At 48.0% G+C, this 13,919-nt stretch overlaps 1 protein-coding gene across 1 annotated transcript in view; it reads left to right on the forward strand.

The window, feature by feature from the left end:
• Nucleotides 1-1,172: 1,172 nt before the first annotated feature.
• TNR (tenascin R) overlaps nt 1,173-13,919 on the forward strand; it is a 56,054-nt gene continuing 43,307 nt past the window's right edge. Inside the window, exons 1-3 of the mRNA XM_036442673.2 lie at nt 1,173-1,754; nt 4,122-4,598; nt 10,880-11,143. Of these exons, the coding sequence (XP_036298566.1) occupies nt 1,250-1,754; nt 4,122-4,598; nt 10,880-11,143 (1,246 nt within the window). The 5' untranslated portion in view covers nt 1,173-1,249. The remainder of the gene's footprint in view (nt 1,755-4,121; nt 4,599-10,879; nt 11,144-13,919) is intronic.

Below are 13,919 nucleotides of genomic sequence, written 5' to 3' on the forward strand. Positions count from 1 at the left end.
GGATACTAACTCGATCATCACTACAATTCCATAAGGAGGATGCTGTTATGATCTCCAACTTATAGGTGGGGAAACTGAGGCATGAAGAGCTACTTGATATACCACTCACAGGTAGAAAGCAAAGCAAAGGAGTGGGGTTTGAACCCAGGTAGTCTGACTCCAGAGCCAGCTCTTAACCTTTGCTCTCCAATCTCAACCTCTCTGGACAGAATCTCCTCCATCCTAAAATGGAAATAATCCTAATAACCATAGGGGTGTTCCGAGGGTCATGTAGGTCAGGTGTGAGGTGCACAGCACACATTCAGTGCATGTTCCATTTGCTGCCTCGTCCTTGGACTCACAGTTACTCTCCCTTCGTCAGCCCTTAGTCCTTAATCTTCTTAGTAGTTTTAAAGCCACCTTTACAACCCAACTTTGTGGGCCTCTTTTCTCCTCTGTGTAGGGAATAAAAAAGCAATATAATTTCTCTAAACCTGATTTGCATGACAGTAAGTAGATTGTTCTGTGTGGTTCTTTGTGACTGAGTAACCAGCAGAGGAGCTAATTTATTAGTTTAGCAATTTAAGCAGGACCTCGGAAGAAAGGAGCCCCGATCACGCAGCGGTGGGACTGTGCTAATGAGAAGATTAGAGGCGTGTGCAGCCCGCACAGTCCCAGATCATCACACGTGTACCCGAGGATTATTAACAACCACAATTACCGGGAACTGTATTATCTGCCTGGCTGGTTATTCTCAAGTCAACTGGTATCGAAGAGACGAGCTTGGAGGAGTTGATAAGTTATTTTGAAGTGGCTGGTGGGGGCCCTTCATAATAACGATCTGTTGAAATGCGAGGCTCCCCAGTGCCTTCACCCTAATTCTCACCCAGGAGTGGAAGGAAGTGCTGAGTTTTCTTTGGAGAAGGAGGCTCTCCACAGAGCTCGGGCCCCGCCTCACAGGCCCTCTTTGTTGGGACCACTTGCCACCCCGGGGCCAGTCTCCTGTGTTCCAGATAATCTTTGGAGGCAGTGTCCATTTCAGGGGACAAAGCTCTGGGCTTTTATGACGCTGGTAGTTTCTGTCTCTTTCCATTCTCCCTCCCCCTTAAAAGTCTTCGGCTGCCTGTCCTTGGGCTTTGCAGGACTCTGCACAGCATGGCACCCAGTGCAGGTCTCGGAAATAACATCAGTCCTGCTTTCTCTTGCAGATTCTGACAACTCCATGCTGGGAGCTGCGGGCTGGTCTTGAACCCAGAGCTCTGCACGGAGGATGGGGGCAGACGGGGAAACTGTGGTCCTAAAGAACATGCTCCTTGGCGTCAACCTGATCCTTCTGGGCTCCATGCTCCAGCCCACAGAGTGTCAGCTGGAGGTCCCCACGGAGAGGGGCCAGAGACCGGCCGTAGAGGAGGAGGGAGGCACTGCCAGCTACAACACATCTGACAAAGAGCCGCCTGTGGCCTTCAACCACGTGTACAGCATCAACGTGCCCCCGGACAGCCTCTGCTCCTCCTCGGGGCTGGAGGCCTCGGCCGAGCAGGAGGTGAGTGCGGAAGACCAGGCGCCGGCCGAGTATCTGGGCCAGACCTCCGACCCGGAGAGCCAGGTCACCGTCACCCACAGGATCAACCTCCCCAAAAAGGCCTGCCCGTGCGCCGCCGGCTCGGCCCAGGTGCTGCGGGAGCTGCTGAGCCGCATCGAGATGCTGGAGAGGGAGGTGTCGGTGCTCCGGGACCAGTGCGGCAGCAGCTGCTGCCAAGAAAGTACCGCCACAGGTAGGGCTGGGCCCCTGCAGGGCCTCAGGTGGGAAGAGGAGGGGAATCCAGAAGGAAAGGAGCCCCTGTCTGTAGCTCAGTGATAAAGCAGCTCTGAGATCCGCATGCAGTCCTCCCCGGAGGACGCGGCACCTGCATTCTCCACACCCACACGCTCGCTCGCCTTGCCGGTGTGAAAGACATTACTTGCTTCTGGAGGGATGAGTCAGGGAATGGCACATCGGTTCAGCACAGCAGTGAGCAGGGAGTTCGATGTCTGTCTTCATTCATCTTGGATTTTTACAGGCTGTTGAATTGATATCTCTCCGTGTTAACCTGAGGGACTAGAGAATGCAGGCGCGTGTTCACTCAGTCGCAGCCTTTCTCCCATCTGTGTAAATGACAGCCATCAAGGTCTCCCAGGACCCATCCCCGTCTTCTCCAACAAGGTGGAAGTTTTGGCCCCTGGCCCCTCCACCAGCATGCATGTGTGCACACACCTGCTCACACATGCACACACAGGAATTGCTTATTCTGCACCCCTTCCAAAGGCTGAACATGCAGGAGAGGTACCTCCAGCCTCACCCACCCCTGCAAGTAACACTTAGGAGTTACTGTCTGTGCCTCTCTGACAGGTCATTAGGTTTTCAGAGCCTGCCTCCCTGAGTTCTAATCCGGACTCTGCTATTGACTAGCTTAATCCTTAAGCAAGTCCCACGGCCTGTGCCTTTCTTTCCCCGTCAACAAATGGGGACAGAGCAGAACGGCAAGGGGTCCTTAAGATACAAGCATCCACTCAGGTGAAAGCCTGGCTCCTCGTGAGCCCATGGGAGCATGAGCTATTGCCTGCTGACCCTCCCGAGCAGAAGCTGTCTGTGCCTGTGTGCATATCTCTACCCCAAGGCCCCATAGAGTCCTGCCTTCCTGCCATTCACCCTTTGGAGAGAACAGGAATCTGTCTCACTAGCTTGGGTTCCAGTTTTCACTTCAAATATCTCCAGGCTCTCCCAGGGATGAACGCAGGAGGGGCCCAGATGGCCTGTGTGTCTTGAGGCACACGGACAGGAGTGTGGGCAGTCTTTGAGTAGTGAAGTGTCATGGTTTTCTCACCACCTCCTCTCTCTCCCCAACCAAAACCGTAAATAAAAGTCTGAAGAAGAGAAGAAAGTCCAGTTACCCAGCCTCCCATTCCTCAGTGAGAACTGTCAGGTCGATTATCCATGGAGCCAGAACACGGGGAAATCATAGATGTCCATGAACACGGGCTCTTGGCTGCCCGGGAAGCTGGGCGGCTTTCTGAGGGGCTTTTCCCCAGCCCCCCGCCAGGCTCCCTGGCAGATGTGGGGAAGTCTGCAAGTGAGCGCTGTGCTCAGCAATGTCAGTGTGTGATCCGAGGAGGCCGTGGGGGTGACTGAAGTGACAGGATTAAGCAGGATATAACTTACTGCACTTCAGATCCCCAAGGCCAAGTGCAGAGAAGGATGCCACGCAAGTGCTGGGCTTGTGTTTGTTTAATACATTTGTGTGATTCATGTTAGCCAGATAAATCAGCCACTGTGCTTATAGTCTGGTAAGGGCTAGGACAGAGATGCACACAGAATCCTAAAAGGATCGTAGCAAACAGAGACTGCAGGAGACTGAGGTTGAGGGAGGCCTTTGAACTGGCCTTGGAGCTGAGGGCTGATGCATGAGCAGAGTGAGTGTGAGGGCAGGAAGCAAAGGGACTAGGGCAAGTCTGTGGCACATATGACGTTGCCCTGAGTGGCAAGCCCAGGGCTCAGCCTACATGCTCTAGGAACCTCTTCAGTTCTCAGAGAATCTGGGCATCTTTGTCAGGGGCTGGCCTTGGGCTGTGGGACCCTCCTTGGCCTGCCCAGAGAGAGAATGGAGGAGCCTGAGGCATTAACACCCCAAGGGACAGCCCTTACCCCATGGTAGGGGTGGCCCGAGCATCCTGCAAGACCAAACCCCAGTTGCCTTCCCTGGACTTAGCCCACAATGTACCTGGCTGGGGCTTCTTCCCTCCCCCAACTTTCCCTTTCCCCAACCAGATCTTTGAGGACCACTTTCTAATACATCACTTTCACTTGAATCTTCATCTAAGGCCTCTTCCTCAGGAATGGAAGCTGAGACACCTCAAAACTGAGCTCCTGTGTGCAGGGACAAGATCTCACTCATCCCTGTCCCAGCACCATGCTAGGCACAGACAACCCACTGGGGAATAAATTTATGAAATTGATTATATGGGTTGAAATGAACTCTCAGTGACATACATTGGTCAGAGAGGGAGAATAGGTCTCTGCCCCCATCCCCCCACCCCCCCACCTCCAGGCACCATTTTCAGGAGGTGCCACTGCCCCCCTTTGACCTTCTCCTTGGCCTTTCCAGGACAACTGGACTACCACCCTCTCTGCAGCGGCCACGGCAACTTCAGCTTCGAGTCCTGTGGCTGCGTCTGCAATGAAGGCTGGTTTGGCAAGAACTGCTCAGAGCCCTCCTGCCCGCTGGGCTGCTCCAGCCGGGGCGTGTGCGTGGACGGCCAGTGCATCTGTGACAGCGAATACAGCGGCGAGGACTGCTCTGAACTCCGGTGCCGCACCGACTGCAGCTCCCGGGGGCTCTGTGTGGACGGGGAGTGTGTCTGTGAGGAGCCCTACGCTGGCGAGGACTGCAGCGAGCTGAGGTGCCCCGGGGACTGCTCCGGGAAGGGGAGCTGTGCCAACGGGACCTGTGTGTGCCAGGAGGGCTACGTGGGCGAGGACTGCAGCCAGCGGCACTGTCTGAACTCCTGCAGCGGGCGAGGACACTGCCGGGAGGGACTCTGCTTCTGCGAAGAGGGCTATCAGGGCCCCGACTGCTCGGCAGGTAGGAAGGGGCGCTCCTGGGGCATTGGCATGGGTGGCCCGGCAGACTCACTGGAGAGGGGAAGAGAGATGGGAGGGAAAGTGGATTTGGGGCAAAATAATTCCTCATTGGGTTGCGCTCGTTTGCTTTCTGAGAGAGCTGGTTTCTTTGACAATCGCAATGGATGGGGCAGACTTAACGGGGGAAATGGGAAACCTGAACTCAGGTTATTGCTGGGAGTTGGATCTTATGCTGAGACTCAACAAAGGCAATGGCAACAGTGACAGCACCCCATTGTCCTTGAGGTGGAGGGAAAGGGAGAGACGGGCCAGGGGACCACCTGAGGCAAGGCCACTCGGACTCTGAGAGCATCCAGAGGACCCCCTTGCTCGCCACCCTGTCCCAAGACAAGTCTCACCACCACTGGAGATGGTGGTTAGCCTGTAATTTTAGAGCCTACATATTACAAAGTGTTAATTTATGACATGGTCTAGTGTCCACATGGGGGGAAAAAGCATTTGTAAGTAAGGAATGAAATGCAAACAGGAATAAAGTTGTCAAGGCATCAAGCAGCGGCTCACATTCTAACAATCAGCACAGACTGTTAGAAGGCCGTGACTCACGTTGTTCCAGATGACATGTGGCAAGTTGGAACCAAGCCCATCTGGGGTCTTCGGCATAGACACCATACAGAGGTGGTGTCCTAAAGCGGGAAGGAAATCCTGTGGTGGGAAAAATGCCAGCATCTCACCGGAGATGACTGTTGTCTAAAATCAGATTATTTTCACCATCTCACTATTATTGCTCATCTGCTGACTAAATGTGTGTCCCTAAATAGTACAGATTAAGGGATTGACCTAGATCCGTTTCATCTGTACTTCCATTTGTAACAGTGGGCTGAGGGTGCCCATGAGGGGATTTAAAATGCAATTTAAAAACAACAAAAAAATATTTTTAACCCTCCTGATGGGTTGGTTCTGGGAATTTTCTGATCAGCCATCTGGGAAAGGAATGCTGGACACCTTTACTTCTTCAACATCCTCAGTGACTCCCTGAGAGAGCAGGCCAGCCAGACCAAGTTCCCGCACTGACTTCAACTTAAATTCTATCAAAGTTCATTGGCAATAACAATAACAACAACAACAACAAAAAACAAAAAAACAAAAAAACATGAGTGAGCAAATAATAATGCACTGCTCAGGAAAAAATATTTTCATGTTCCTTCACTTTTTTCCATATTCAATTTCATTTAGCCCCCTGGTTTATTTTCTGAATTGAAATATCTTTTAAAAAGTATACTTGGTTGTTACACCAGCTGTTGTGAAAGAAAATTTAAGCAGAAGTTAAGCCTCCATGTTTCTAGATCTGAAATCACTAGGTGGTTGCTGGGGCAGGGAGGCTGATGCTGGGCCCCATTCCCACCCACAGGTGAGGCTCTCTGGGCCCCATCTGAGGAGAGAAAGGTCAGCTGTGGCCACTGCTCCGTATGGCTACCCTCTAGTCCACATGCTTCTGGATGGAATGACTCTGTGTTGGACTGTACACACTGTCATGTTCTACCGCAATGGTTCTCAACCTTTCTAATGCCGCGACCCTTTAATACAGTTCATGTTGTGGTGACCCCCAACCGTAAAATTATTTTCCTTGCTACTTCCTAACTGTAATTTTGCTGGTGTTATGAATCATAATGTAAATATCTGTGTTTTCCAATGGTCTTAGGCTCCACAATAGCGGTTCTCAACCTGTGGGTCACCACAACATAAGGAACTGTATTAAAGGGTCGCGGCATTTGAAAGATTGAGAACCACTGTTCTACAGGGACAGGTCCCCTTGCAGACAGAATCTTAAATCTGATCCAGGGTCCAAACCGAACTGGAGATGAGCCCTTCCAGCCATTCAGGGAAGACGCCACAGCTGTTAGCATAGCTCCTGCTCAACTGGGTGGAGTCCAAACCCTGAGCCCATGTGGCCTCCAACATGTCCCCGCTGCGCTGTTGGAGGGTCATTTCTGAAGGCCCAGATAAATTACTTCACAGGTTCCCAAAGCGTGTGAGGAGGGACAGTTACATCATCTCCATCTGTTTCTATAGCAACCCGAGCCATCGCTCACCGTAGGAGGGGACTGCTCTCGATGCCTTTTAAACCAAACGCCCGGGTCTCTGCCAGAGACCATGAAGGGCATTGTCTAAAGTGGTGCTTTGCTTGCTCGTGCATGAGAGGGGGCAGTTATCCTCTGTTGGTCATCTCTGGCCAGGCGCACACACTGCAGCTTCACTGCCGCCCTCGCCACAGGCGCAAGGAGGTGAAAACATGGAGAGCCACAAAACCGACGTCCTCGCAGGCCCCTCTTCCCACCCTGCCGGGGCACGGGAAGCCCTGTTGTGTGGGTTTCATTCTGAGCCCCCAGGCTGCTAGAGGCAGAATGCAATTGAGTGTTGGCATGACACCGTACTGGACTCCCAGCCTTGGTCTTTGCTCATGGTAGGCCAGGGAGCGAAATCACAACCGTCCTGCCTGTTCTCCGGCCACGAGAAGGTAACGGCACAATAAATTCATGAATAGGAGCTCTTTAAACAGGCCTCAGAAAGAAGCTGCCCTGGGCTCCTCAGTCCCCAGATTTAAAAAGCAGCAGTTCAGAGAGACACATTCTTCCAGGGCTAGACAGCTAATGGACGACAGGGCGAGAATGAGCACCCTGGTCGCCGACCACCTTCTTGCACTCTTTAATCCTCTTCGTGATGCCAAATAGAGAGGAACTGAAAAATAAAAATGTGAAAAGCCACATACACAAAGAAATAGTTTCTTGATATGAAACCCAAGCTCTGTCAAATGATAAAAAGAAATCAGATGTTGGAACCAATTATTCACGCCTCCCCCAGTGCAGCAGGTTAATGCGGGAGCTGGCCAATGAGTGAACAGGATGAAAGAACCAGCAGAGCACAGTCCCTGGACTTCGTCAGACCCGTGGGGATCCATCAACATCAGCCTCTGCCTCTGCCTCTGCCTCTGCCTCTGCCAGCACCCCAGCCAGCCCTGCCTTTGGCACCTGAAATCCCTCATTTGTTGGAGCAAAAACACTTCACGTAACTAATCAAGGTGCAACACTGATGCAAATCTACAAGGGAAACAGCATGGCATCTTTGCAGATATGCAACTCCATTCCTCAAACCCTTCCCCCCCCCCCTTTTTTTTTTTTTTTTGCTGTTGTTAATCCTCACCCAAGGATGTTTTCCCATTGATATTTAGAGAGAGTAGAAGGGAAAGGAAGAGACAGAAAAACTTCGATGTGAGAGGGACACAGAATGGAACCCTGGGCCCTTCGGTCCACAGGCTGACACTCTATCCACTGAACCAAACCAGCTAGGGCCCAATTTAATCACCCTCTCTTCCCCAGGTTTCAAGGTTGGAACTTCAGAAAATAAGACTTACACTGCTTTGCACCCACCCTAAATTCACAGCATCAAGGCACATGGCTCTTGTATAGTTTGTAGTTCAGTACCATTTCATTTCATAGGAATTACTGACACCCAGTGCACACAGCTCCTGCCAGTTTCAAGGCAAGTGGGGACCATCTCATCAGAAGGAGAAGCAGTGCCTACCACCAGCCTCAGGTCCCAAGATAAAAACTTGCCAGGTTCAGTTGTCAAGATAAAAAAAAATCCTTCTGCACCTCCTTTTTACTTTAAAATCCCCAAATGCTCATCTGGGATCATCCTCTGTTGGCATCCTCTGTAGCTTTCTTTTCGGGAAGAAGGAACTGAAAAGGAATACTGACTTGTCCCAAAGGCCCCAAGAGCTGATGGTGCCGGGAAATTGGGAAGGGCCATTCTGTCTCTGTGGCAGGGGATGTCCCGCAGAGGAAGCCTGAAATCGGTGTGAGCCATGGGACGCAGGCACTGGACCCATTTTTAAAAGAAGTTTCTTCGATAAGCACAGTCTGGAATTCACCTGCTAAAGGACAGTCTGAATTATTCTCCAACCTGGTTTTTCTTTGGAGGGCTGTGTATATATAAAAGAAGACACCAAACATCACCATAACCTGGTCTACGTGGCGGGAAAAGAACACTCGGTGTAGATGATCCGAATTTGAGAATCAATTCTACTGTAACCCACCTCCTGGGCTTTTGGCAAGTCCCTTAACCTGGGCCTTAGTTTCTCCATCTGTAAGGCTGGGATCATTGTAGCTACACGATCTGCATCACTTGGTCTGCAATGGACAGATTTTTTTTAAATTCTAGTTAGAATCTGAGTCTGAACATGTTTTATAGAGTCAGAAAGGTTTCCTTGTACCAGCGGTTGCCAACCTCTCGGACCTCACGGTTGGGGAGCGCTGTTATAGACTGTGAAATGCTTCGCCGCTGCAAAGGGATGATCTTGACTGGCTGAGAGCTTAGACCCATCCTGCCTGGTTCAAACCATAGCTTCTGTGTCTGCTGACAGTTTCGTTTCTCATCTATCAAATAGGGTAATAATGAGACATGTCCCACAGTGTTGGTGAGAGGATTTAGCATTGTTCCTGGTGCATAATGAATGCCTACTATAGTCATGCAAACTACTCAAAGGTTCTAAAGATCAATTATTTTATTCCCCCTTGGTCCAGGCATCATTCTGTATGCACTATACACAGTGTGCTTAGTGCAGTTTAAACGTCAATAATGTCAGAATTAGAAATGATATGAGCTTATTATCAATTATCATTTGAAAGTCTATTTAAATTTAATTTACACTTAGTTTTATACATTTAAAGAATACATTTTTAATGTTTTGTTTTGGTCAACATTTGCCATCTTCAGTTGGAGGGAGCTCTGTTGCTTAGACTATTTCACACAATGAACAGTTTGTTTGCAAAAGCAATCAAAGCAGATACTCCACATTGCAAATATATGGTCCTAATGTCCATCCTAAGAGTCTGGACTCCTCTTGGCCACTACAGAGGATTTGAAGATGCGCATGTGAACACAATAGAATGGTGTGGGGGGCAGGCATGTTCCATATACAATCCTGTGAACAATAGCTGGCTCAGTACTACACTCTTGTGAAAAAAAAAAAAAAGAAAAAGAAAAAAGAAAGAAAGAAAGAAAAGAAAAGAAAAGAAAAAAAGAATTCTTAGAGGAGAAATTCAAAACCAATGGCAACTTTTGAACTAACCGAAGCTTCCGTTACATATAAATTTGTAAGTTAATTATGACTATTTAAATATTGGCCCATCTTTGATTTCATCTATGAGCACCAACTGTAGGCACACTAGAATTAGCCTCTTAATTGGCCTTAAAGGTTCAATTATTTAATACCACATTCCTGGTGAATCTTTACTTCCCAAGAGAACAATACATGAAAGGCTATTTCTAGGAGGTTTCATCTTTGGTGATTCTTTGATTAGCATTTGAACAAGAGTGTAAAGCAAAACCCTCAAGAATGCTTCTTTGTCATCATCCCCAAGATCAAGGCTAATAAAAATTAGCTTAACTTATATTTCTTTCAAAACTTAAAGTCTCTTTTTAGCAGAGAAAATAATACAATAGAGCATTATTGCATGTCTTTAGCTGTCCATGGTATCCAGAACTTACTGTTTGGGCTTCTTATTGTCTACAAAACAATCAGGAATAAGCCTTTTATTTCCACTTGCAAAATCAAACATTGTCTTCCAGGGTAATTTGATGACAACTTATTAAATTACCAAATATTTTAGCCACTGGTATGCTGTTAAGTATCTAATAACTGAAGAAAAAAATATAGCATTTGCCAATTTCTTTGGTGTAAATACTCCCTCTGTGGCCAATTTCAAACTACCAACATGACATCACTACACATGGAGTTGGCAATAGCTGTGCAGTAGAAGACAGTTGTATAGCATTGCCACCAGAGAGACACAACATATGTGCATTGTCTCAAAAGCATCAAAAATAGTAAAATGTAGCAAAATCATTTGAAACTGATGAATTTTGAGTATTTATTACCTCTGTTTGTAATATAATTTACTTAATTCTGAGTTTATATTGAATCATTCACAATGGCTCTATTTAACAACTGTCTTGCAAAATTCAGGAGAATTTGACCAGTGACTTTCAGGAGTCAGTAGGAGCTGATTCCAGCACACTACTGACTCAGGGCCATGGAGGTGGGAAAGCTAAGAACAGAAAGAAAAGAACGTGCCCCAAAGGGTATCAGAAATCACCCAGCCATTGAGCTGAGCAGAACATTTAAAAAGGGCACCTGGGGTGAGATGTGAGGGAGAAAGGTGAGTCGAGGATGGGGAAGGCAGTCCTCTGAGCTCATGCTATCTGTGTATTGCCTCCCGGTAGCTGCCCCTCCAGAGGACTTGCGAGTGGCTGGTATCAGCGACAGGTCCATTGAGCTGGAATGGGACGGGCCGATGGCAGTGACGGAATATGTGATCTCTTACCAGCCGACGGCCCTGGGGGGCCTCCAGCTCCAGCAGCGGGTGCCTGGAGATTGGCGTGGTGTCACCATCACCGAGCTGGAGCCAGGTCTCACCTACAACATCAGCGTCTATGCTGTCATTAGCAACATCCTCAGCCTTCCCATCACTGCCAAGGTGGCCACCCGTACGTACCATTTCCCCGTCCTGCTTCATTTTTCTTTTCTCCTCCATGAGATCATGGGCATCCATGATAGTACGCAGCGTCTTTTCTCAATTCTTCGGGGATGCCTGCAATAGTCATTGCTCTTGAGGGGACAGGCTTCCAACATGACCCCCTTGGGAAAGGGTATGCCATTACAAAGGCACTTCGATTAAGAGGGTTTCTAGACTCAGCTTTCATCAAAGGACAAAAAGTACTTCATTGAGCTCTGTCTTGTTCTAAGCTAGATCTGAATAAAGGTCAAGGGAAGTTAGGAGAATTCTACTGACTTTAATTCTAGTTAGAAATTAAAACCAAGAGATCTGAAATGAAAAATTTGATAAGCACTGCTAAATGGTGTGTTACAGATGGTAAGTATATATAACATAGTGGCGGAAAATCTTTAAAACCACATCTGGTAACACCAACCTTTTCATAGAAAGGTGGCATACTTTCCTGGTGGTCTTTTATTTAACAAAATATCTTGATAGTCCTTTTTGATTATAAAAGTTGAGCCTCTAGAACAGGGGTTAGAACTAGCCCAAGGACTGTATAAGGCCTACAAAATCATTTGGTTTGGTCCTGCCAAGGCATATTAGGGTAAATTAATTAAACATTTGACTAAATGCAGCAGGCTAATTTTTAGGTTAATAATTTTATATGGCCTGCACATGATGTTCTAAATATCCAAAGGGCTCTTCACAGAAAAAAGGTTCCCCACCCCTGCTCTAGAACATAGTTTAAAAATTTCTATGGGGAAATAGGAAGGAGAGAGAGAGAGAGAGAGAGAGAGAGAGAGAGAGAGAGAGAGAGAGAGAGAGAGAGAGGGGGGGGGGGGGGGGAGAGAGAGAAAAACTGCTCTCCATAAGAAATGGATGTTTTCCTTTTTAATTTATAACAAGGGAAAACTCCTATAGGTATGTCTCTATATTTTGCATGTTTAATTAAACATAGACAAATTTTAGAAGGCTGCATACCAACTATTAACATAGACTATATTAAGGAGGAGATTGGGAGGAAGTTAGGAAGTCACTTATTTTTTTCTCTTTATATACCTCTGACTTCTTAAATCATCATTTCCAATGCCACTTTCCAACTCTTGGACACCAGCTCAATTCTGACATTACCTGGAGTTAGTGTCAGATCCCACAGGTTTAGGCTCAGTCTCAGGAGATGGCCCCCACTTCAGGTCCCAGCTTGTCATCAGTACTTCTGATCCCCTGGCTATAAACTCAGGGGGTTCCTACAGCCCCTCCTTAGATTTGATAATTATGACAACTCACAGAACTCAGGAAAGTACTCTACTTACCAACTTATTATAAAGGTCACGACTCAGGAACAGCCAGATGAAGAGATGACTAAGGCAAGTTATGTAGGGGAGGGGAGCTTCCATGCCCCCTTCATCACCCCACCCTTCCAGCACCTCCATGTGTGTACCCCCTGGAAGCTCTCTGAGCCCCCTATGTTTGTATTTTCTTATGGAGGGTTGATTATGGAGGCAAGATTGATTAAGGCATGGAGGTTGGGCATACGGCTGAAGGGTCCGACCCTCCCATCATGCCTTGGTTTTTCCAGAGATGAGCTAGCTGGGGGCCCAGCTGCCAGTTATCTCATATCACACTAAAGATCTTATTAGTCCAGAGATTCCTAGTGTTTTAGGAGCAGTGTGCCAGGAACCAGCAACAAAGACCAAATATTTAATTATTTTTAATTTTTATTGTGGAAACTATAAGAGAGATTGGCGTGATGTCACCATAACTGCCTCCAATCCTAAGCCCTCACCACCCCATTGTCTGTGTCCATGGGTTATGCATATATGCATACAAGTTCGTTGGTTGATCTCTTCTCACCCACCTACCCTTCCCTGCCTGCCCTCTGGGGTTCCAGTCTGTTCCCTGCTTCTGTGTCTCTCAGTCTATTTTTGTACATGATGTCCCAGAGATTTTAGCAGTAGCACAGAACCAGCACAAGGGGTGACCATGAACCGTAAGCCCTTGGGTCGTAAATGACACATCACCAAATATGAGCTAAGAGATCAGGACCCATTTTATGTTTGTCTCAAATGACAAGATGGTACTTGGGTAACAAATACTATGAAAGTTCAGAAAATGGGGATGTCAAGGGAGAAAGAGTTGGCTTGGAGGTTTCAAGGAGTTCTCAGGATTTGGACTGAGCTTTGAAGGATGCAAGGATAGAGACAGGCAGAGGAGATAGGATTTAAGCAATCCTCTTGTCCCTTGCTTTTCAGTTGACAAATATCCTATTATCATATTGGACTCTTGTTGTGAATGATGACTGTTAATGTGCCTATAATTAGCTCTGTTTCTCTGTTTATATCTGACCTTTTTTTCTCCCCAATTCCTCTGGTGCCTGAGAACTATTCTTAAATATCCGCAGTGATGGTGGAGAGGCAGGTCCTCATCTACGCTGTCCCCACCTTGCTCTGGGATGAGTCACCACAGCGAGCACCTGACTCTGGTCCCACGCAAGTGCCTCTGGTCCTCATGCACATGCAGTGATGAGCTTTCCATTTCCTGTGGAGTCTCTTATGCGAAGTCAGGGCATCCCCTCAGGCAAGCTCCCAGGTGACAAGGACAAAATCATGTCAAGGCACCTGACATGCCTTCAAGTGGGCTCAGAATCAGCCCTGCCTTTTAGCCAAGAGACCTGAGGGAGCTTCTACCCAGGAAGGAGGAGAATATCCCAGGAGGGGCAAAGCTAAAAGGGAAGCAGGCTCCTCGCAGTACTGAGAAAAGGCACG

The sequence above is a fragment of the Pipistrellus kuhlii genome, unplaced genomic scaffold (assembly GCF_014108245.1).
Source record: "Pipistrellus kuhlii isolate mPipKuh1 unplaced genomic scaffold, mPipKuh1.p scaffold_m20_p_18, whole genome shotgun sequence".
NCBI lineage: Eukaryota > Metazoa > Chordata > Mammalia > Chiroptera > Vespertilionidae > Pipistrellus > Pipistrellus kuhlii.